The 22187-nt window shown below is 37.2% G+C and overlaps 3 protein-coding genes across 3 annotated transcripts in view; 1 reads left to right on the forward strand and 2 right to left on the reverse strand.

Moving 5' to 3' along the window:
- The window catches only part of LOC136408784 (uncharacterized), a 128224-nt gene extending 113172 nt beyond the window's left edge, over positions 1-15052 (forward strand). Inside the window, exons 15-25 of the mRNA XM_066389928.1 lie at positions 315-605; positions 669-917; positions 3486-3664; positions 3721-3849; positions 5484-5793; positions 12620-12832; positions 12883-13033; positions 13082-13304; positions 13353-13485; positions 13654-13774; positions 13928-15052. Coding sequence (XP_066246025.1) covers positions 315-605; positions 669-917; positions 3486-3664; positions 3721-3849; positions 5484-5793; positions 12620-12832; positions 12883-13033; positions 13082-13304; positions 13353-13485; positions 13654-13774; positions 13928-14796 — 2868 coding nt within the window. The 3' untranslated portion in view covers positions 14797-15052. The remainder of the gene's footprint in view (positions 1-314; positions 606-668; positions 918-3485; positions 3665-3720; positions 3850-5483; positions 5794-12619; positions 12833-12882; positions 13034-13081; positions 13305-13352; positions 13486-13653; positions 13775-13927) is intronic.
- Positions 15053-17272: 2220 nt separating this feature from the next.
- Positions 17273-19979, reverse strand: LOC136408854 (venom protease-like). The gene is made up of 7 exons (XM_066390041.1): positions 19860-19979; positions 19602-19799; positions 19449-19543; positions 19281-19390; positions 18959-19221; positions 18560-18720; positions 17273-17800 (listed from the first exon to the last, which is right to left on the reverse strand). The coding sequence occupies exons 1-7, from the start codon at positions 19954-19956 to the stop codon at positions 17615-17617; spliced, it is 1110 nt and encodes a 369-aa protein (XP_066246138.1). The 5' UTR covers positions 19957-19979; the 3' UTR covers positions 17273-17614.
- A 398-nt stretch (positions 19980-20377) lies between these two features.
- On the reverse strand, positions 20378-22074 carry LOC136408863 (coiled-coil domain-containing protein 12). Its single transcript, XM_066390054.1, has 3 exons — positions 21937-22074; positions 20784-21063; positions 20378-20663 (listed from the first exon to the last, which is right to left on the reverse strand). Exons 2-3 carry the CDS (start codon positions 21033-21035, stop codon positions 20427-20429), a joined length of 489 nt encoding a protein of 162 aa, XP_066246151.1. The 5' UTR covers positions 21036-21063; positions 21937-22074; the 3' UTR covers positions 20378-20426.
- Positions 22075-22187: the final 113 nt, after the last annotated feature.

Below are 22187 nucleotides of genomic sequence, written 5' to 3' on the forward strand. Positions count from 1 at the left end.
GCAGTACATTATAAATCAATGGACGATTTACTTTCGTCGAGAAAAAGTTTGGAAGTTTTATCTGTAACGATCTATTTTTGTTAATCTGGTTTATTCTCAACAAATGCGAAAATCCAAATTAGAAATATTCTAGATCGGTACTTTTGAAAATCCTTAAATATTGCCCATCATGCAACTAAAAACGAGGAAGAGCAGACACTTACTCTCATTTAGCATCTTATTAGCCTCCCATCCTTCTGAGGCATGCTTTCCGATCACAGTCCTCTCAATCAATCAACCCAACATACATCACAACAAAAACTTCCTCTCTCCAGAAAGACGTTCGCTACTCGTGCTTAGTCCAAGACAGCACCACATCCTCAGAAAAGAGCATCCAAATTTACGTATTGGATAGAGAAGGAGTCCATACTTGTCCAGAAGAAGTCACCTACGATCTCATTTGGCCTGAAACCGCACCTGACACGGACTGCATTCAGGATTGCCCGAAAGATTACTCGGGAATAGTTTCTAGAAGATGCATGCTCAGCTATGGCAGGACTCCCAAGTGGGGCATTCCAGATTTCTCGCAGTGTACCAGCAAGTTTCTTGGTGAAATTTACAACAAGGTAACACTTGATGTTGTTGTTTTCTTTGATGTTATAACACTTATTCAAATTCGTTTGTTTCAGTATGAGAAGACCAAATTAGGATACCCCCAAACGAGCCTAGAAGAATTGTTCCTGGGATTCCAGAAATATATCTCATCGGTGGAGCTGCGCTCTGGAGAGGGAGCTCGAGTTTTGTCCTTATTGGAAGAAATGACTAGTTTTCTGGAACAACTCCGAGTCCCTAATCACACTCTCCAGAATTTGACCTCCACAGTAATCAAAGTTCTGGATTCAATATCCATTTCTTCTGAGGCTTTAGTGCATCCCAAGGTGCGGTCTGTTTGCCACATTTTATTGCGGCAATTTTATGAAATTGAATATTTCGTGCCAAACTACGTTTTTCAATTATTGGAGCAATAAAAATAATCGTCGGTTGTTGTTCGAAACGCGGACTTAATTGGTCCAATTTATACGTAAAAATCAAAAACCAGTAGAGTTTGAATTATTGTGAACAACCAGTCCTCATGGGTTCGCATAAATTTAAAATAAATCCGCCGTTTTTGCTGGTAATAGTCTGGATTTATAGGACGTTCATTCAAAAGAATGGGGTGAAAGCTCGGTATAAAGGAATATTGGATGGGGTCTAAAACGTAGATCGTCTGGAAAATATGTGTTTATCTAAAGAGCATTAGTTTGGAAGACGGACTTTTTGTAGGGCATGGATCGTAAAGCAAAATTCCTTAAATAGCTGTTTTTAAGGTTCGTCATTAAGTGTAATTTAAAGTTTCTTCCGCCCGTTGAATATTTACATCATTAGCTATGCAAATTTGCTGGATATTTCACTACTATTTGCTGCAGCTTAGGAGCATAAATTGCAGAGGCTGATTGGCGGATTGTCACCACTCTTATATAGATCCAGTATGGCTAGAACGCAGGGTGTACCGGTTTTTTCGCAAAAGGACTTTAACACATGTTAAAGGAGCATTTCAGGAGTAAATTTCAAAACAAACATAGAGGCGTAGAAGGTCGGATTTCGAGATTCGGGACGTTAAATTTACTCTTATTGTTTTTCTAGGTAGCGTCCAATATCTCTTTAGATTTGTCCAAATTTTAAGGTACCCGATAAATTGAGGATATTCACAATTTCCTTCGGCTCGAGAACTGACCTGGATTGCGATTTTTCCGAACCACTATTTTGTCGCTTTTACTCGACAGTTCAGACTGTGAGTCTGCTCAAGTTTAAAAACGAGCTGTTGTTCTCCGTCGCAAATTAGCAGGCAAACCGGCGGCATTCCGAATATCGATCTGATGGCGGCATGCAGATTTTTCATACTCACCCATCCCTGGCACAGTTTGTTATCATATCTTATGGAAATGTGTCAGTTTCCTGCTCCTCTGCAGTCCATTAGCAGCGCCATCGGGGAGTTTTCGCCCGCAGGAAACCACTCCCGTTAACGTTATTTGATAACTTTGACCCACCACAGGTCAATTCACGTTTACTACTGTCGCTACGCAACAATAACTACCTGGCGGTAGGCTACGATAGCGGAAGCGCTACGCACGTGCGTTGCGCTCCTCCTAATGGCACATATAAAATTTTGTGCGTCAAACTTTTTATTCGGTTTTAAAATGTTGCTAGATGGCCCCTTTTTAGCCAAGAAAAAAATAATCATTTTGGATTAATTCAAAGAGATGAAAGCGATCGGCTTGCAATAGACGAGTTGTTTGGTATTTTTATCGCTTTGTTGACCACGCAATCAAACTTCCCCTTATCGTAATCGTATCGACAGCGGAACGCGAGGGCCGACGAAAACAGTTTTCTGACCGGCCCAATAGCGGCTATATTAACGTAAAAGTTCATTCGAAACACGAAAGAAAAATGTAAGTTCTTGAAAACTCTCTAGTGACAGAAAAGCAGTACAATATCCGATAACTGCTCCGAAAAATCATTCGTATTTGTCACTGTGACAAGATTAGACCAGTCACAGCATGTCACTGCTAGTTCTACCATAAAGTTTAATCTCAGCAAATTTTTCCATAGAAAAGGATGTGCAGCGGACTGAAAAGGATTTATTTGATAGAACGTGGCTCTAGTTGGGAATAGTTGTTCAATTACTTCTTCTTTTTCCCTCGTGTCAGGTCAAAAGAGCCTTTGGATTTTAAGTGTTTCAACAAGATTTGCTGCAAAACACGTCTTCATTTAGCTTGTTACATTGCTCCTTCATTTTATGTTTCTTCCTCTTTTCTATTTCCTTTCTTTACTTTTCCTTAGTTTCTTCTTTTCTTGGTACTCATTTCCTAGGGTACCCCTTTCTTGGCGATGCCTATTTTTCTTCCTGATTTGCATTGCTGCCCTTGTGGATTTGGAGCGCTCTTTCCTAATGTTATCCAACCACATCCACCAATATACTACTGCATCGTCTTTTTCAGTCATCCTCTGTTACTTATGTGAAAATCTGACGGTTTAACAATGGTGTACCAAAGAAACGTATTTCCCTTTGGAGTTTTACCAAGTTACGGACTGACAATGACCGTCGGTAATCTGCTCCTGCAAGCAACTCTTACTTTTTACCACCTAGGCAGGAAAGAAAACCGGTTTAACCTAGCGGTTTAAACAGAAATGAATATATTTAACGTTATTCAAAACTTAACAAAATTAATAAAATTTGGACGTCCTGTATCTCCAAAACTATGAGCGTATAAGTTTACAACAAAATTTTGCCGTGAAAAGGGATTTGCTGTGGCTGTTTTATGAATACAATAAAGCGACAAACCCCTCTTGTAAATACAGCAGTTAAACTGTAACAACTTGATTTAGAACCCTTCACTAAGACCAGTGTTCTGTTTATGTTGCCAATAAATTTGGCTTGGAAAACGTAATTTGAAAAATCATTTCAGGAAATCAGCTTGCTTCAGAAAATCTTATTCGACCAGCTAAGGAAGTCGGGATCGTACAGAGCGGAAGTTGATGGGTTTAAATCCTCTAACCTGTCTTTGAATACCCTCGACATTACAGTCGCAAAAGAAACTTCTAGTCAGACAACTCTTTATGTTCCGGCAATGGGGCGAAAATTGGGGTGAGATAAATCAATGTGACATAAACTACGTTTAATTATTATTCTTTTTGTTTTAGGGGTCAAACTTGGGTTTCAGCTAAGCTCACAGCTCAACGTTCCGACCCGATTTACTCGGACATATTCGCAGGAATAATCTATCGCAACTTAACCCAGTACTTCCCACCAAAGTCTTTCCTCAGGACACGGTGGGTATTTAACACTCCTCTACAGGGTGTGACAAATTCGAGTTTATGTATGAGGATCTCGGAAACGGTAAGAGATACTAAGTCGGTTAGATGGAGGCAAAGTTACGTGTTTCGACGCTCAACAAGGATCCACTTGCGAATTTTAAAAAATCCGAACAGTTTCGGAAATATCCGATAAAAATCGAAAATTTGGATTTTCGTTTTTGTCAAAGAAACTCGAAAATCATTACTCAAAGAAACCTGATATATTATTGGAGCACTTTTTATCTGGCTTTCTACTGTTCCCCTAGGTATTTTTACTAAACGATTGGTTTTTCAAATACCATGAACTATTTTTGATTTTCTCATGGGCGCCATCTTGGATTTTTACAAAATTGGAATCTACATGAAATTTCCTACCCAGTGACGTATTATGTTCCAGTATTTTATTGGATTTTATGCAGTTTTTTCACAAAAACGAAAATCCAAATTTTCAGTTTTTATAGGATATTCCCGAAGCATTCGGACATTTAAAAATTCGCAGATGGATTACTGTTGAACGTCAAAATACGCAACTTTGCCTCCATTCGACCGCCTTTGCATCTCTTACCGTTTCCGAGATCCCCATATATAGCCTCGAATTCGTCACATCCTGTATATTTTCCTACACCATAATTTTACCTTAGGGTCGGCTTACGAGCAACAAAAGACCCTCAAAGTATGTTAGTTTTATTTATCCCGCTCAATTTGCATACAAAATGATCTCCTGGAATTATCTAGTGAAATAAGGTAAATGATGACGGAATTTAAGATAATCTTTACGTGGCTCCAGTATTTTGTTCCGGAGCTTCTCGCCTGCAGTGTAATATGACCACTAAAGCCTTGATTTTATGAGTTGCCACGTTCGATATTTTATCTTATAAGTTGAGCAGATGGTTTTGGGTTTATATGATAATTCACACAATATATGAGGAAATTGGCTTGGAAGCGCAAAGTTGATTGTTGGCAGGAAAAAAATCATTTTCCTGACTCCAGCCTCCAAACTTCTTTTGCGCCCCTGTTGACTCCTACCGGTGGTTTCCTTAAGAAAAATAACATTGCTCCAAGATATTTATATCCCCTTCCTTTCGATCCATTACACCCTAATGTTCCAAAAAAATACCTTAGTTCAGCCAGGCTGGCTGAAATTTTTATAGGAATTTTCAACAGGAATTTCACCTCGTATTTAACCTTTTTTTGTTCGGACGTGGCACAGTTTTCTTCCTTTTTTAAATTGTTCCTCCTGCGTTTTTAATTTAGAAACAGTCCAAATACTTTATTTTAGTCAAAGCCGGGATATTCGCAATAGTTCCAATAAGGACGACGGAAAAGAGAATAATGGTTTTAAACCCAATCCGGAATGAAATTGCCTTTAGTTCGACCGGATATTAGGGGCCTTATCAAATATTTATGCAGCCTCAAATCCGATGCGAAACTGTCTGTTGAATCTGCATATTTAAAATTGCTCGCATTATTCCAGACTTTCCAGTTAAAATAAGCAGTGTATATGTACTTAGACCCCAATATCAAAACTCACTTTTCCCAGAAATAGCAATATTGTTGGTTTTGTGAATAGAAGTCTATGAATAAATTATCATTGAACATTTTTTTTCCAGAGATGGATCCGAAGTTCAATATCAACTTTTCTCGAAAATAATGACTTTTGTCCCGATTTCCCCCAACCGATCCAAAAGCGACGAGGTCGCCATATCCATAGATTTCCAGCACATGTTCAGCACAGATCTGATCAATGCCAGCAACAACGAAAGATGGGAAGTGCGATGCGGATATTCAGACAGGACGTCCTTTGCATATTCTTGGGATATTTATACGTGCTCTTCCGAATTTATCGACGATCGCACCTCAACTTGTTTATGTCCCAAGTTCGGGTCATACGTTCTCATACTGGTGCTGACACAACCAGAGGTGAGTTGAGACTGATTTTCGGTCATGAATATATTGGAATTTGGTCTTGGAGTTATTAGTTACGACCAAGTTTGAGATGAAATTTCGTGCTGAACATTAAAACCTTTTTTCCAGCGACTGAAATCTTTCGCACAGCCTTTAGGAATTTGTATGTGCGATGTAAACGCAGTCACTATTGAATAAATTTCTTGCTTTTTGTATGAGCTTACCTCCTTACTTGAGGCAATCAAGCAAGCACATCTACGAGGAAAAATGCAGAGCTAAGCCGCATTGAAATTATTTTAGAGCACTTTTCCAATTTCGGGCTCAGTTCAGTTATGCAATCATCTTATACAGGTTGTCCCAAAAATTTTCGCTACTTTTCATCTATTTTAATATCGATTGGTGGTTTTAATAGAAAATCGTTGAGACTCTTTTCGGTTTGGATTATCAAAAATTTAGTTCCCCCTTAATGGACACCAGTGTCGTGTCGCGTGTACCTCAAAGAGGGCGAAAACAGGCTAAATATTTCTCGCGAGACCACCTAAACTTTATTGCAATATCTAAAACGGTTTTGAAGATAATTGAGTTTTGGTTTTCTCTATTTTATTTCGACACCCTGTATTTCTGTAGCGAAACATCTTTGGACCGTAGTCTATGTAGCAATATAGGGTTATTTTTGGTTGGTTCGACATGTTGGAAACGTTAATCGATATGGTTAACGTACGGCAGTTTATTTTTGGAACGTCCTGTAAAAACGTGATAAGAAATATTAATGTTATGACCTATACTCTGCCTAAATATTGAAAAAATTAGTCATCACGATAGGTCACACAAAAAATGGGTCAGAGATAAACAGACATTGCGATTGCAGTGGTCCGAAATGTTGCTGAATGGTCAAAATCGAAATCGCATTAACTCGCTCATCCTTGGGTCCTGTTGGTCTTTGGTTGTCCGCCAAATGACTATTGGGGGGGGGGGGGGGGGGGGGGGGGGGGGGGGTAACGTGCGGGCAAGGCAAAATGCTAAAAAATACAGATGACCACATGAAGATGCAAACGGTCCTGTGATATTGCGGATGGCCCTGTGATATTACGGATGGCTACATAACTCACCTTCAGAAATAATGGGAAGCTATCAGAAGCAGGCAAAGATAGATTTTACCTGGGAGATCTATAGGTATCTGAATAAATTGTTAACCAAGAATGAACAAAAAAACAAACATTTATTAAGGTCCTCTATAAAGAGAAAAATTGTATACGAATCGCACGTTGAAATTTACGATTAAAAAGGTATTTCGGCATTTTCAATATATTGGACCACTGGACAGTTTATTATCAGACGTCGAGACATTTTTTTGCTGCTCTTTTTGTGTGGCCTATGGCGATGACTAATTTCTCCAATATTTAGATGAACCAGTCTGCGACCCGCACAAACTTACCTGCTCACGAATTCAATGCCTTTTTCCACGATTGCTGGGAGACTTTTTTCTGGCCTTCATCCCTTTAATGACGAGTTCCCCTCTTTATCAAATCCCTCGTTACGCTCTTCGGAGGTTGGCCGGGCGACAGATAATTCCGATAAGTCTAGTTTCACACCAGTAATATTCAATGAGCCAAATGATATCGCGAAAGGTCTAAGGAATTCGCCTAGCCGGGATCACCTCGGCATTAATATGAGAGCATTGAATGCCATCCATGAGGTTATTGTCTATTCTCTCTATGAACTAATTAATATGGGCGTCCCCGCTCTAAAGATAGAAGATGGTGTGAGGGGTATGTAAACCTCCAGATCAATATTGTGCCCCTATTCAGAAACGTTTAGGAGACTGTATTGAAGCCTAGACTGATGCAACCTTGTCTTCAGAACTTCGACAATACAACATCAGCCACTGTTTCACATATGACTAAAAATATTCGGGATTGCTGTGAACAATGAATAATACCCAAAAGCCTGTTTCTCTGGTCTTAATAAAGCGTTCTATTCCCTCCCTGACCTACTAATAAGTAAAGTTAAACCACATAATTTCAGAACTGAAAGCATTTCCATTTTGGAATCCTATTTGCGAAATTGTAGCCAATATGCGTCGGTCGGTAGTAATAATTCCGGCCCTGTTTCGGGTCCAGTGAAGCGTTCCGCAGGAATTAGTTTCGGTTCTGGTACTTTTTTGCTATACAGGGTGATTCATTAACAGTGGGACAGTCGAAATCCGGAGATACCACGCGTCAAACAGTGACAATTGGAGAAAATAGGCCTTATCTGAAAGTTGATAGTTTTGCGTATATACAGGGTGTCGAAAGTAAAAATTTTATTTTTTGCCATTATTCTGAAAATATCCAGGATCAGACACTTGAAAATTTGTAAAGTTATGTTTTTTTAGGTGGCGAATGAGACACATTTTGCGATTTCCGTGTTACTAATAGAGAACGTTACTTACGATCGATTTTATAAAATTTACAGTTCATAATTCTTTAACCTATATGTCTAACATGAAATTTGATTCTAAATTTGAAAGAGTAACCATTTTTCCATTAATTTTTTTTTCGTTTCATTTCGATATCTCGATTTCTTTTTGAGAAAAATCGTAACGAACGATATGTTTAAATTTGATAATGCGAGAAATTAAAAGTGTATTACAAACCAAGAGTATTTTCACTTTCTTGAACGCATAAAAACATAACTTTACCGATTTTCAAGTGTCCAACCATGATATTTTCAGGATAACGGCAAAAAAATGAACTCAAATTTTAACCTTCAACACCCGGTATACAGTCCGTCCTAGATAAGGGTGAACAGCAGCATGGGGATCTCGGAAACGGTAATAGAAACAGTAATAGATAATAGAGAAACCATTTTGTATCCGTTACCGTTTCCGAGTTGGGACAGACTGTATATGCAAAACTATCAACTTTCGGATAAGGTGCATTTTCTTCAATCGTCACCATTTGATGTGTAGTATTTCCAGCTTTGAGCTGCCCCATTGTTAACAAATCATCTTGTATGTACAGGGTGTCCGTTTCTGTAGCTCGTCCATGAGGGCCTCGGTAATCATAAAAGATACGAAATCGGCTAAATTAGGACACGCGATTTGGAGTTCAAGAATATGCTGCTTCGAAATTTTAAAAAGCCCAATCACTTTCGGAGGCATTGGAAAAAACTCAAATTTGGAGAAAAAAAGCGTTTTTATTTGGAAAAAACGGCCATGAAAATTGAATTTTCCACTAGATTCGTGATAGTCCTTCTACTTCGGCGAGCAGAAGAAACGAACGTGTTTCATCAAGCAGTGTAGAGAATCTTGAAAAAACACAAATATCGCCCGTTTAAAATTCAAGTCTTGCATCCACAAGATACTGAGGGGAGGTTAGCGTTTTTTTTTAAATATCATGCCAATGTCGGAGTAGCATTCCCATTTTCTTTCCAACGTAATATTCATGGATGAGTGCAACCTTGCCAATTTAGACATTTTCAATTATCGCAATAAATATGTTTGGTACACTGAAGGTCCACAGGAACACCAAAAATGACGACCACAAGCGCGTTTCGGGCTGAATATATGGATGAGTTAATTTGTCATATGGAACCGTTGGAAGAACCTTCGGTTCCAGCCGGATGGTGCTTCGCCATATAACGCTAGGAGAGGGATTCTTTACTTATCTGAAATATTACAGCATTTGTATGCTTTCATTCACACATCAGCTATGCAATGTTCCTCTGAGGATATCGCTCGCATTCAGAGGTGTTCGCTACTTCAACTTAAAATCATGTCCGAAGGTGGTTATATGAGCTATTGTAAAGATAAATTCCTCCCTGGGAATATAGGCTTTTCCGATTGTGTGTATGCTCGTTTGTAAGCGGATTACGTGTAAAACAATAATTTCTACTTGTATTGTACAAGGGGGACTCCGATCTCTCCCTGTCATATAGCTCAATTAACCGAAAGCTAGATGGATTGAATTATTAGAGTATTTTATTCCACGAAAAGCTTCCACGTGAAACACGGCACCTCAATGATATTGCCTTGAAGCACCGATTGATTTTCCTGAAAATCCGCCTTTGTTGTTCCGCCGTATTCGAGAAGTTCCCAAAAGTGATTTAAGTAACGTTTGAGGCATTCCAAATTTACTAGGCCAGCACCACAATATGAATAAAATAATTATCTGTAATTTTATTGTATAATTTGTTTATCATTTTGTGTCATATTTTTCTTTGTTACTTTTTTCTATGTTAATGCATTTGTTATTTCTCTTGATGATCAAGCCTAACAAGGCTTTTCCTAGACAGTTGGCGAAAAAAAACTCCTATAAACATTCGAATTTTTTAATACTTTTTCTTAAAAAAATTTTTTTAAGTTTGTAACTGCAATTTTTGGAATGATTTTTACACGTTTTAACAGACTCATGAACTTCAAATTTCAACTGGCAGCATCATTCTGCCTCAGACATTAAATCTGAGGTCAGCCTCTTTCAGCTTCGATTTTTCTCCAGACTTGAACCTTATTAACTAAACTTTATCCATCGTTTTCTAGTTTAAAAAAATACATATTCACAAATTTTTAGGACACTATATGGTCGTTTGTTTCAGCCACTGAACTTGATAGATTTTTCATCCGGCAAGAAAGTTGCTTGGGAATGTTGCATTTTGTTCTCCATTTGACCAAAGAAATTCGAAAGACTTCATTGGAAAATCCATTCTGAAACGAAGTTTTGAACCGGAAGTCTAAAGCAAAATCTAGTGTTACACTAAATCTATTTCTTTTTGCTAAAATGGCATTCGAAAGAAAAATACGCTAAGACGATTTCGACTTCCAAACGAAGCAAAACGAGGTGCACCTTTGTGCTTCGATATTTTAACATCAAAAGTAATGTACTTACATGTTAGTCCAAATCTATTCTTTTTCATAGTGGCAAATCCTTCGCATCTGGAATAAGATCTAGACGAGAGGCATTTCAAAACTTGAATAATCCTATTCCTTGTGCGAATAGTACTAAAGAAGGACCGTAAAGCCCGAAAGAAGGTAAATGCTGGACCCAATATTAAAAAATCCTGCATAATGAGCTGAATATATTAAATCCTTGCAAACATCCCCTTTTAATTAAAAGAATTTTCGGTTCAAAGAACAATAATTCTCCTGTTTGGGACAACTGTTTTATCTTCGGGAATTTAATTTAAGGTTACTGCTCGGAGCTAGAGTCTGCTACCGGGAAAGTGTATTTTTACACCGACACATTTATTTATTCGATCCTACTTTCTAAGGGTATATTTCCGGGAAATCGACTAACAAATCTGCATTTTAAAAGAGTTAGGTAAGCACCAAATAATTACTTTCCTTAACAATTTGTTCGCATTTAAACCAATTTATATGCGTTTAAGTTTGCAGCTTCTTTAGATCATTTTTAATCGTCCTTTAGATAGCGAAGTTTAATATGTGTTAGCATATTCAATCCTTACAAGAACGTCAGCGAATTTGGTTCCAACAAGACGATGCCTCATGTCACAGTTTGTTAGCTGTTAGAGAATATCTTGAAAATATTTTCAATGGACAAGTAATTAACAGACACTCAAATATTTTTTGGCCTGCTAGATCTCCTGATTTAACCCCCGTAGGTTATTTCTTACGGGGCTACTTAAAACCGAAAGCCTACCAGCCCAGGCCATTTCAAGACGTTAGCCATTTGGAGAGAACCATTTCGGAAGCATGTCAGGAAATTACTCTAAATATATTTTTAATAAACGGGAGATGAATGTGCTTTATTCAAACTATCGATAATAAAATTTTCTTCAGCAAAATTCATATTTTTAAGAAAGCTGGTATTCGACTCCAAATATGTGATATCTAATTATTTCATTTCAGGTTTAATACCATGCAGAATTTTTTACGAAGAATAACTTTTTTCGTAAAATTAATTAAAAAAAAGTTTCCCATATGATTCCGATTTAAGTAGACACACTATATGTATCTGAAAACAGCCATATCCTTAATCACTCTGGCAGGCTAAGACATGCTTCAACGTATTACGTCTTTGATCGTGATATGCTCGTTGAGCACTTTAACTCCTCAAACAATCTCCTCTACGTCTCCTAAGTAGGACATTAATTATTATGGGACACTACGTTTCAGTTGTGCATAAAGTCCTTGGGCCGTAAAATACAACGGAAATCCCTATAGATGAACCCTGAGATGTTTTTAATGATATTGATTCATCACATGTTCGAGGATCACACTGTAGAAATAAATTATTATAAATAACATTGATGTGGTGGTTCTCTCATCAGGCAGTTAGTTTTCGTGAAAATTTTGAAATCCATTAGGGAAATCTTGTCATAATTTTGCCTCAATCGATCAATTTTCCTGCTGTCCATATGGCACTTATGGATCGATTGAAATTCACAATTATGCAACGCAATTGCACTTACTGGCCAATAGTTCTCTCAAAGCATTTGGAAACTTGAAGTTTCCCACTACAGCCGAAACTATGCGAAACTTAATTGTCTGCAACTACTTGTTCGTGTTTAATACTATAGTTTGTTCCGAAATTAGTGCGGCATTAAACTTCATGTAAAGATATAATCTAGAAGTTTGAATTAGTTAGCCGCTCTGTAATCTATTATCTTGTCACAAGTAGAGATTCGAAGTTGCGGAGAGATATATTTCCTTTGGCTCAGTTTATAGCTTCTTTATTGAAGTCGAGAATGAATTCGTGAGTTTCATAACCCTATGAGGTAAATTTTTCAGTGAGGCAACCTCACCTTCCCACCTGCACACCAATAAGGATGGGAAGCTTCTAAACGCAAAGAGAATCCATTATAAAACTTTTCCGTTCTCTTATACCAAACTTTTCTATTTCAGGAAGTAACTGAATCGAACGAACCCCACAAATACGTCCTCATCTGCAGCTTCTTTCTCTGCATAATCCTCACCCTCTTCACCACCGTCTGCCTTGGAATTTCCTGCTTCCTCACCAAGAGCTCCTGCCTCATCATACTCAAACTGCAGTGCTCAATGTCACTATGCCTCTGCGAAGTTCTATTTGCTGCGGCGATATTGCGAGAGCCTCCACAGGTGATAAATCAATCATATGACTGATCAGAAATGTTCGAATGATGTTTCAGAGGTATTTGATGGTGTTCCTGACTTTCCTCGAGATGTTCATGCTTCTGGGAATTTCCAGTCACTTGAGCAAGCTTTTGATTGTGTTCACAGAGCTGATTGAAATGCCGAAGTCCATGTCTTCTAAATACACCGTTATGGGCATTATTTCTGGTAAGCGCCCATGTGAATCATATTTTTTGTTGCTTATTGCCGTTGAAGGGGTACCGTTGATAACAATCTTCGGGAACCATTTGGCGTACAAAACCATGAACCTAAGCCTGAAATCGTGGTGGATGATGGAAAACACCCTGGCTTTCAACGTTTTTATAACAGTGGTTTCTATCATGAGCGGGCTCTTTGTGTTCATCTACGTTTCGGTGATCAAGAAGCTGAAAGGGCTGATTGTGACCAGGGAAAAGCATGAAAGGGCGGTGAAGAAAAGGTGGTAGATCATAGTTGAACTAAGGGAGGTTCATGAATTGATTTTTAGGATTTCTCTTATCAAAAGGGCTGGCTGTTTGTTCATGCTTATACTGGGATTCATAATCAGTAGTATAGTATATATCAACAATCAAAAGCTGGTGTGGAGTATTTACCAGTTTGGAGGCGTAAATTTTATCATGGTAACTTAAGAGTCCTCAATTGGATTGAAATATACGGGGTGTTACAGGTTCTAATGCACAAGCTTTAACAGCGTTTTCTGTCGGTGTTCGATATGCTTCAATACGCTGCAAAAAATGTGCATTAAAACCTGAAACACTGACAATTTGGTATTAATAAAAATATTTCAGGGATTGGTTCTAATCACGTGTTACATACTCAAATCCGAGACAGGTTTCAAAAATCTGTTCAAACAGAAATTCGAAAACGAAGAAGCCTTTTTCAGCATAGATTCCACTGGTCCTCTGCACTGTAAGTATAAACAAAGCAGTCCTAGTATCTCCCCCCTTAACTCTCCTTTTCCAAAATCAAATTTTTTGAAGTTATTCTAGTGGTCTCGGGTTCTTTCTGACATCTATCCAGAAGTTCTATTCAATCTTTCATCGATTAATTTTCCTTTTCTAGTTATGACAAAACAAGAAGCGGAGCTGGAAAACCAAAGTGGCCAACGCAGACTGGACATTCAGCAAATCTCCCTCAAATCTCTGGAAACGACCAAAATCAACGGTAGCAAAACTCAAAGCATCTCTAACGCTTTCGAAAGCTGCCTCCAAACCAGTTCAAACTTCTGCGACGTGAGCGTCAAAGAAGCCCCCACCCTGCGCAAAGACAGGAGCCATCCCGACTTGCAATCCTACAGCGGCAGCCCCCCAGGGGCTCGAAAACTCACCTCCATTAGTGGTACTTTTTCGCAATCTCCAGACATTTTGACCGCGAAACCTTGTGTGGGGTTGGATTTGGTGGCCCATAGTATGTGTGCCTCTAAAAACGAAACTCAGGTAATACCAAGCGAACCTCCTCATCCACCACCAGCTTTGAAGACCGAAAAGAAGCCGGGAGAACATAAAACTGTCAGGATAATGTTTCCTCCTCAAGTGATAATAACTCCTGATGAAGCCATTTCCAGACTTCTAGAGACAGAAACCACGGCTGTTCAGACTGAGAGGACTCAGCCTGATGGACATGCCGACATCGTCTCTAATAGAGAAGCTGAAGAGGGAGAAGAGGCGACATTAAGTCCGCGGAATACATCATTCAGTAAAGACAATTTGGACGGAGTGTTGGACAGCATTTCGCATGATTTGGACTATCTCTTAAATAGGAGCGAAGAGACTGAGACTTCCATGGGGGCTTCCACGTTAACTAGAAAAGTATCTAAACCTCCTGGTGCTAGTGTAATGAACAAGATTCCAGAGGAGTTAGTGGTGGAGGAGGGGAGTAATGGTGGCAGAAGTGCGGGACCTGAAAGAATCATGTTACGGACTAACTGTTAATTAAGTTATTGTAGGTGCTCATAAAGTGGATTTGAGAAAAAGTTTTTATGATAATTGTGTTTTCAAAATGCAGGGTATTGTTCGTAGTATTTTTCGTGTCGCAGTAACAGAATATCACTAATGGTACAAGGTTCATCAATAAGTTAGGAAGGATTTGAAGGCAAGAAATATGGAGGTTTCATGTATGGTTACTAGGGAGAGATATTTGGACATTTGAATTCTCGCATATCTAAACGCTTAGACAAATTCATAACACTTCTTGACGCCTACAAGCTCCCATTAATTGTACTACTGCTGTACTTATAATAAAATACATTGCGTAATATTTGCGCATAAGAGCCTTTAAAGCCCTTACGCCTTACAAAATGCAGCGCTGCGCGTTGTGTTTCGCGATATGGCGTTCGTGCTGTAAAAGTCTTCTTGTGCACTTATTATTACATTAAAATCTCATTGAAAATCAAGCAGAATTTGACAAAATTAAAATTTTAACTATCTCTACAATATTTTAGTTTCAAATATGTAATTCCGATTACGAATTAAGATACTCTGACATCACTTACTACATCTGTACTGTCTTCTACAGCTACAACCTTGAGGTGACTCGGATGAATTGAGACTAGGGCAATTGATTATGATTCCCCATAAATAATAATCCAATAGGCAAAGATCTGGTGGACGTGCTGGCCAACGTGCGTCTCCATTGTTTCAAATGGCCCTCTTTCTGAAACGATTTAAGTGGTTAAGGTAAATATTATTATCGATGAAATTTGTAAGGTAGATCCTTAAAAAGTGCAAATACCCATCTGCAATCAAATTACCTTTGTAAATGTATGGTCCAATGATCGTATCATCTAATCAACTAATTCATAAATTTAACCCGTAACGTATTTGTGATCAACATTCTTTGTTTTCGTGTGGATTCTCAGTGGACCATATATGTTCATTGCGACCATTGAACATGCCAGAATTGGTAATTTGAACCCATGCGTGAATGTTATATCGAAGAGAAAATGGGAATTTTGTTCCAACATTGCCACGATACTCCTACAAACACCAAACTATTATAACAAATAAAACTATTCGATGTATTCATATCCGAGCAAATTCCAAAGATCCGACTTTAGAATATCCTGTATTATCCTTCAATCAATAGAGATATCCTGGGTCCCAGAAAGGGGTCCCAAGGCAATATTATCTATATCGATGCCAGAATTCGAAACGTTTCAAGTCGATTTAACAACTTGCAAGTGGCTTAGTCAATTTTTAGTTTTTGCCTTCCTCTTTATGTCTAGCCTACTCCCAATTCGTTATTTACTTATAGACAGGGTGTTGGACATCTAGTTCTTGCCCTCATTACAAGATAGGGAATAGAAATATCATATGAATTGATATACTATATCAAAACGATATATCTGTAGAACCCTGTATGTTATCGAAAAAGGGCTGCACATATGCCGACTTATCATATTCCTCGGTATATTGGGCTACTTAAGAATGACCTAAGAATTATTTTCTAAGAATTGTGCATCAATCATTTTATTTTTTTTAAATGTGTTTTTTGCAGATTTTCTAATAGTTTTCTTCCTTAACGTATTCGACTTCACGTACTCTCTATGATCTCACTAAAAAATCTCTTTTTCAACTTTCGAATTTCAAATTTGGTAGTAATATTCGCTTGGTGCGTGTCGTTTCACCAGCAATTTATTTCGGGAACTCATTATTTCTCAGAAATGTTACTTTTTTAAGGAATTTCCGAGATTTTTAAAAATGTTTGCAAGTTTTTCTCAGGCAAATTCGCCCAAGTTAAGAAACAAAAAAGTCAGATTTATGGTAAAATTTCTACCGTTGGGAAGTTGTAAAAGAAATCTGAAAAATCGATCTTCACCGCTCTCCTATTCAACATAAGTACGGATTCTACTTGAAAGTTCCAGATTTTCCCAGAAAGTGCCATCAATAAATCTTTCCTAACATGTCAATTCATCTACACACTTTCTCTATCTTCAATACTTTATGGTAGTTCAACGAAGTGCGACTCAATTACAGACCAGAAAAATTGGGTATTGGTCTGTTGAGTCTTTTTTCCTCAGATTTTTTCGAGATTTCAATATTTACAGTTCCATCCAATCATGATTAATGAACAGTAATCATTAAAAAATTACTCAAGTAAACGTGTAAGTGCCAGAAACGTGTCCTGAATAAATTCATTTGTTATCTGTTGCCAGTTCAATAATGTTAATTAATTAATTAATTAGCCAGTTTGTTAATTACTCAATAATCCACCTGTACCACCTGTACAGTTCGCCGTTTACAGTGAAGTTTTTTAACGATTACTCATTACCACGTAACAAACATATTACAAATTATAATTAAGGTTAATGTTTTTCACAAAACAAATAATGGGTAAAAAGCATAATAATTTAACAGGGTTTATAATAGATAATTTAACTCTCTCTGTAAGCAAATGTAAAGACATAGATATCAGAATTAAATTTATTATTATGTAAGAGTTCAATGAATCGACTAAAAAGGCAAAAAATGTATGAAACAATTATGATTGGGGGGGTAATCATCTCTATACTCATAAGTAAACCAAAAGAAAATTATAAGAATCCAATACAAATGTGTGTATTACAAATATTTCTTTACTTTAGACGTAAATTATATGTAAATATTATTTGTAATTTGTATATTTTCCTTTTATAAAATAAAGTGAAATGATAACATGAATGTTCACACTTTCCTTTAATTTATAATGTAATACTTCCTTAATTGCTTTTCTTCGCAAGTTTTTTTCAGAACTAATTTTAGAATTTTTTTATCAAATACTTCTTGGCCAAACAATCTTCTCAATCCAGTCCAAATAGTAGGAGATTCTAGTATAAACGCCTGGCGTGCCACCCAATGCACATCCTATTCCAAAAGACGTTATTCCGATGAGGTCGTAAGTGGCCTTCTTGAGATTCGACTTGGGGCTTAGGATTTGTAGTGGACCTCCAGAGTCTCCCTACCGTGATAAAGTAACGGTCAAGACACAACAATTTAGAACTTTAATAATTCAATAAGCAACACGAACGTCTTTGTACAGGGTGTCAATTTGAAAACTTCTCACCTCTATTATCTCAAAACGACATAGTTTTTTTTTTCAAATCGCCGGAACACGTCGATTCATTATAGAGGAAGGATAATTTTTATGTAGAGTTCACTGCGCCTCTTTCAACTCTCTATCCCGCAGAGCCACTCTCAAATATCTGAAATGAGGAAAGGGGTTAAGAGGTACATCATTTTAACGGGATTTTCATTCTTTACATTTTGGTACCTCATTTATTATATTCGACTGTTGAGTGATCAAGTTAGTCGTCTTTGATGGCGTTGAAAGATTTATTTATTCAAACATGTCTTATGATTAGGAAATTGTTGTAATAAACGAATTTACCATCAAAAGAAAAAACTAATTAATCACTGAAGCAAATGTTTATAAATCTAATAAATTTAAATTAAAATGATGTACCTCTTAACCCCCTTCGCCATTTAAGATATTTGAGAGGGCAGCTCTGCGGAATAGAGAGTTGAAAGAGGCGCGATGAATTCTACACAAAATTGTCCTCGATAACAAAATCGACGTTTTCCGGCGACTTTTTAAAAATCTATCCCACTTCGAGATAGTAAGGGTGGAAAATTTTCAAATTGACACCCTTTATCAGGCTTCCTTCATATAAGACCTTTATTAAATGAAACTAGATTTCATTTCCTTTGAGTTACTTACTTGGCACGTATCTCTACCATCATTCCCACCTGCACAAATTTGCGTTTCATCTAGAATTCCTCGGAAAGTCTTGCCTGCCTGCCGATTGCGATAATAAACGTTGCAGTTCTTATTATCAACCAAATTTAAAGCCACTTCTATTAAATGTGAGCTATTATTTCCTGAAGACAAATAAGCACTCTGTTATTTGAAAAATTTCCATGAGAGATGCTTACAATAACACAAATATTTTCAACAACTTGCATTTATAAGAATCGCATATTGTGAATCAACGTTTTTCCCATTTATGCAATTTTAATAGCAAATTAGATTCTATTCCATTTATTGGAAATGGAAAAACACCTGCTTTTCTGTATTTTCAGAAAACTGCGCTTAAATAAAATTTGAAAATGTTCTTACCACCAAAAGCAGTTGCTCCCCATCCTGTAGCAATTGCTGACCTACTCGTAACCTCCCTGTTCTGATGAAGACATGCAGGCCCAATATAAGCCGAAAATGTCACCTTTCTTCTGAGTTCGATAAGCCCTATGTCGTGATATACTGAACGAACATCATAAGCTGGATGCACTATCGTTCTCAAAATCGAAAAATCTTCAGGGTTTGCGTCGTCGGTATCAACAGAGACGTCCAGTTCTCCCAGACGCACCCATTCAGGAATTCCTCTAGAACGGATTCCTTATGAATTACTTTAAATAACTTATTTATAATTGGAGATATTTACAATAAGCTTATAATGCAATGCGCTGCAGTTAGGACAAATTTTTCGGAAATAAGTGATCCTCCACACATCCATGAGATATCCTCTTTATTGGCACCAATGCCAATTAGTGCCTTCAGAAACAACATGTTTAATCATGTAGCTACAAATCCTCTTTTTTAGTATAATTACCATATGCTTGTACTCCTTGGCCAATGCTTTTTGACCTCCCACAGCAAATTTATGAAAATCATCTAGTAGAGGCAGAGGATAATATTTAATACACTCTAAAACATTAAATTAAAGATAAATGTAACCGACTAATGCAAGTTTCACCAGATTTACTTTCAAAACTAACACGTTGTTCTTGAAGTCTTCTCCGAAGGCTGTCGTTGCAGCAAACCAGGGCATTAAAGTTAATTTCTGTGTTAGGATTGCAAAACTTAGGGCTTATTTTTTTATCGATTAGATTAAGGGCCGAATTGCAATTGGTTAAAGAGATGCAAACGCCACTGAGGCCGTGGCTGTTGAGGCATTCATCACCTTTAAACAAAAATTGTCTCAGATTTTTGCATTCTAAGCATTTATTTGGCAAAAACGTACCTTCTTGGAGCTGGCCCACGCAGTATATTGAACTGCACAGAACTAATAACGCGATAATTACTAAAAGTTTAACGGTACTGGTTTTGCTTAAAAGCATAATTTTTGCGCGTTCTTGTTTGATACGTGTATCAACGTGATGCGCTGTAGACGATACTGTTTGTTGAAGAACCTGTTTTATTCGAGATATAATTTCAACTAGCTTAATCGCGGCGCGGTATTTTCCTGAGCTTCACGTGTAATGAAAAATTCTCAAGACTTATCAAGCGATATAGTCAGCAACTGTTTCCAAGAAGAATTAAATTAGAAAATATATTTTGAAACGTACGAAGCTTAAGAGACCTTACATATTTCCTCGCACTTTGAATAATCTTTGCGTGCAGAATTATTGATGGACAGACATTGAGACATCCTATATGCCAATTTGTCGATATACAACCCTATATTTTAAATATTTAAATAGAGATATCATAGGGGATCGTAAAAAAAATCAGGAAACACATATAAACCAAAAGACATAGAAATCATTATATCTATATTACAAAATTGGGTATTAATCCAACTAATAATTTATTCCTTAAATGACTCTGCTCCGGCATTTACCATTGTAGCCAAGTCTTCTTTTCTCTCCTTTAATCTATCCCGGATCAGTTCCGCAATTGCTTTTTGAGTCTGCCTTTCTAATTTTTCCCATTTTTTGTTCAAGTCCCTTTTTAAATCCCAATCCGGTTTTCGAGGAGCTAGAGACGTCACATCCAACTGATCCATTACAATTTGAGATTTTGCGGATTCCAGTTGATCTTTCACCTGAATATAGTACAACAAAAAGATGTTTTGCAAAGTCCATATAAAACAACAGTAGGGCTTTAAAGAAACAAACAGGAATTTGTGTGTTATTTTAAGAATGATTAAAAAAGAACTGCTCACTTGCTCACTGATGTCTTCTGGAGGTACATCGCTTATCAAATTTTCTTGTAGTTTTTCATCTAGAGGTCTATAGCTTCGGAATATTGGTGCTGGCAAAATTTCCTGGTTTTGCTCCCCATTTTGATGAGCAGAAACAGAGTCATCGGCACCTAACTGGCCATCTCTTTTACGTTTCAGATTCAGCAATCTTTGCCGTCTCTTCAATGCTTGCTCTTCTAGTGATCCAGGAGAATTTTTAGAGGACATTGTCATGTTCCTATATGAGATGCTATGTTTGTTTCTGTGGATAAAAACAATAACAGTATACTACAGTAACCTATTTTGAATAAATGCTAATAAATTCTAGTTTCACACATACCACACATAATAAAAATAGGAGACATGTATGTTCACACATATTTATCCAAATAACAAAACATTTCCAAATAACTAACTACATATGTATCTAAAACAGTAAACTTTTATTACAAAGAAAAACAAATATTTCATTCAAATACATTCGCAAACAAGATTGCACCTCAAAAAGGTGAATAAAATAATTTTATCTTTTGAAGTCTAGGCAAGGGTGGCCGAGAAGTGTCACACTTGCTTAGACTTCACCCATGTTGAGATGCAGTAAAAAAGGAATGCGTGGCTGTTTCAACCCTATCCCACTATGCAGTCTTCACTAGTGGTGGAAACCCCATTGGCCAGGCACTTTTGCAGATAGCATATTTATTAACCACAATGTCCCATCCCCATAAAGCAACTGCATTCCACTCCTTTAACTTCAAACTACTTTTTCTCATATATGGAGCTCCTGGAAATTGGCCTTTCAAGTTAGCCCATATTAATGTCCCTTGTTGATATCATACCAAGAGGAAACAGTACTTTAATAGGAACACTATTAGTATTTTCCCGATATATATCTAGGTAGAGTTTCTTGAGATATGGTTTTGTTATTGTGGTATTAACGGGCTTAATTGTTTCGCATGCAACCCAAATCATTTACCACAGACCCCCACCAATGAAGAATGTTCCATAAATTAAAAAAATAAATATTGGAGTTACTGTAATTTCGTCTTCATCCTAAACTATGCAAATTGAGTAATGTAGTATTTAATCTAAGAGAAAGGAAAGGGGGTAAAAAGCAAAAATTTTGGAGGATAATTACCAATTTATTCATATGCACAATGTCTGGCAAATAATCTTTTTTATATGAGTAAACACACCTTTAGAGCAAAATTAATATTTATTCAATCTTTTTTACGAAATTAATTAAACTCGCAAAAACAAAAACAAAAACTTAAAACAAATCTATAATTTGGGAGTTGACTGATGTCAAAAGTCAGGAATTGTGACGGACATGACATGCACTAAGCGACGAAGTAAAGATATTTGAAGTTATATAGAGTCTGTTCTGGG

Source organism: Euwallacea similis, chromosome 5 (assembly GCF_039881205.1).
Source record: "Euwallacea similis isolate ESF13 chromosome 5, ESF131.1, whole genome shotgun sequence".
NCBI classification, from domain to species: domain Eukaryota; kingdom Metazoa; phylum Arthropoda; class Insecta; order Coleoptera; family Curculionidae; genus Euwallacea; species Euwallacea similis.

What these genes read in the sequence shown, in the direction of transcription:
- LOC136408854 (XM_066390041.1), bottom strand. Translation starts at nt 19,956, where the DNA reads ATGCTTTTAAGCAAAACCAGTACCGTTAAACTTTTAGTAATTATCGCG. An exon ending in ACAACGTGTTAGTTTTGAAA is followed by an intron (nt 19,544 to 19,601) that starts GTAAATCTGGTG and finishes TTAATGTTTTAG; the next exon opens with AGTGTATTAAATATTATCCT. An exon ending in GGGAGCAACTGCTTTTGGTG is followed by an intron (nt 18,721 to 18,958) that starts GTAAGAACATTT and finishes ATTTGTCTTCAG; the next exon opens with GAAATAATAGCTCACATTTA.
- LOC136408863 (XM_066390054.1), bottom strand. Translation starts at nt 21,035, where the DNA reads ATGACAATGTCCTCTAAAAATTCTCCTGGATCACTAGAAGAGCAAGCA. An exon ending in CAGAAGACATCAGTGAGCAA is followed by an intron (nt 20,664 to 20,783) that starts GTGAGCAGTTCT and finishes TACTATATTCAG; the next exon opens with GTGAAAGATCAACTGGAATC.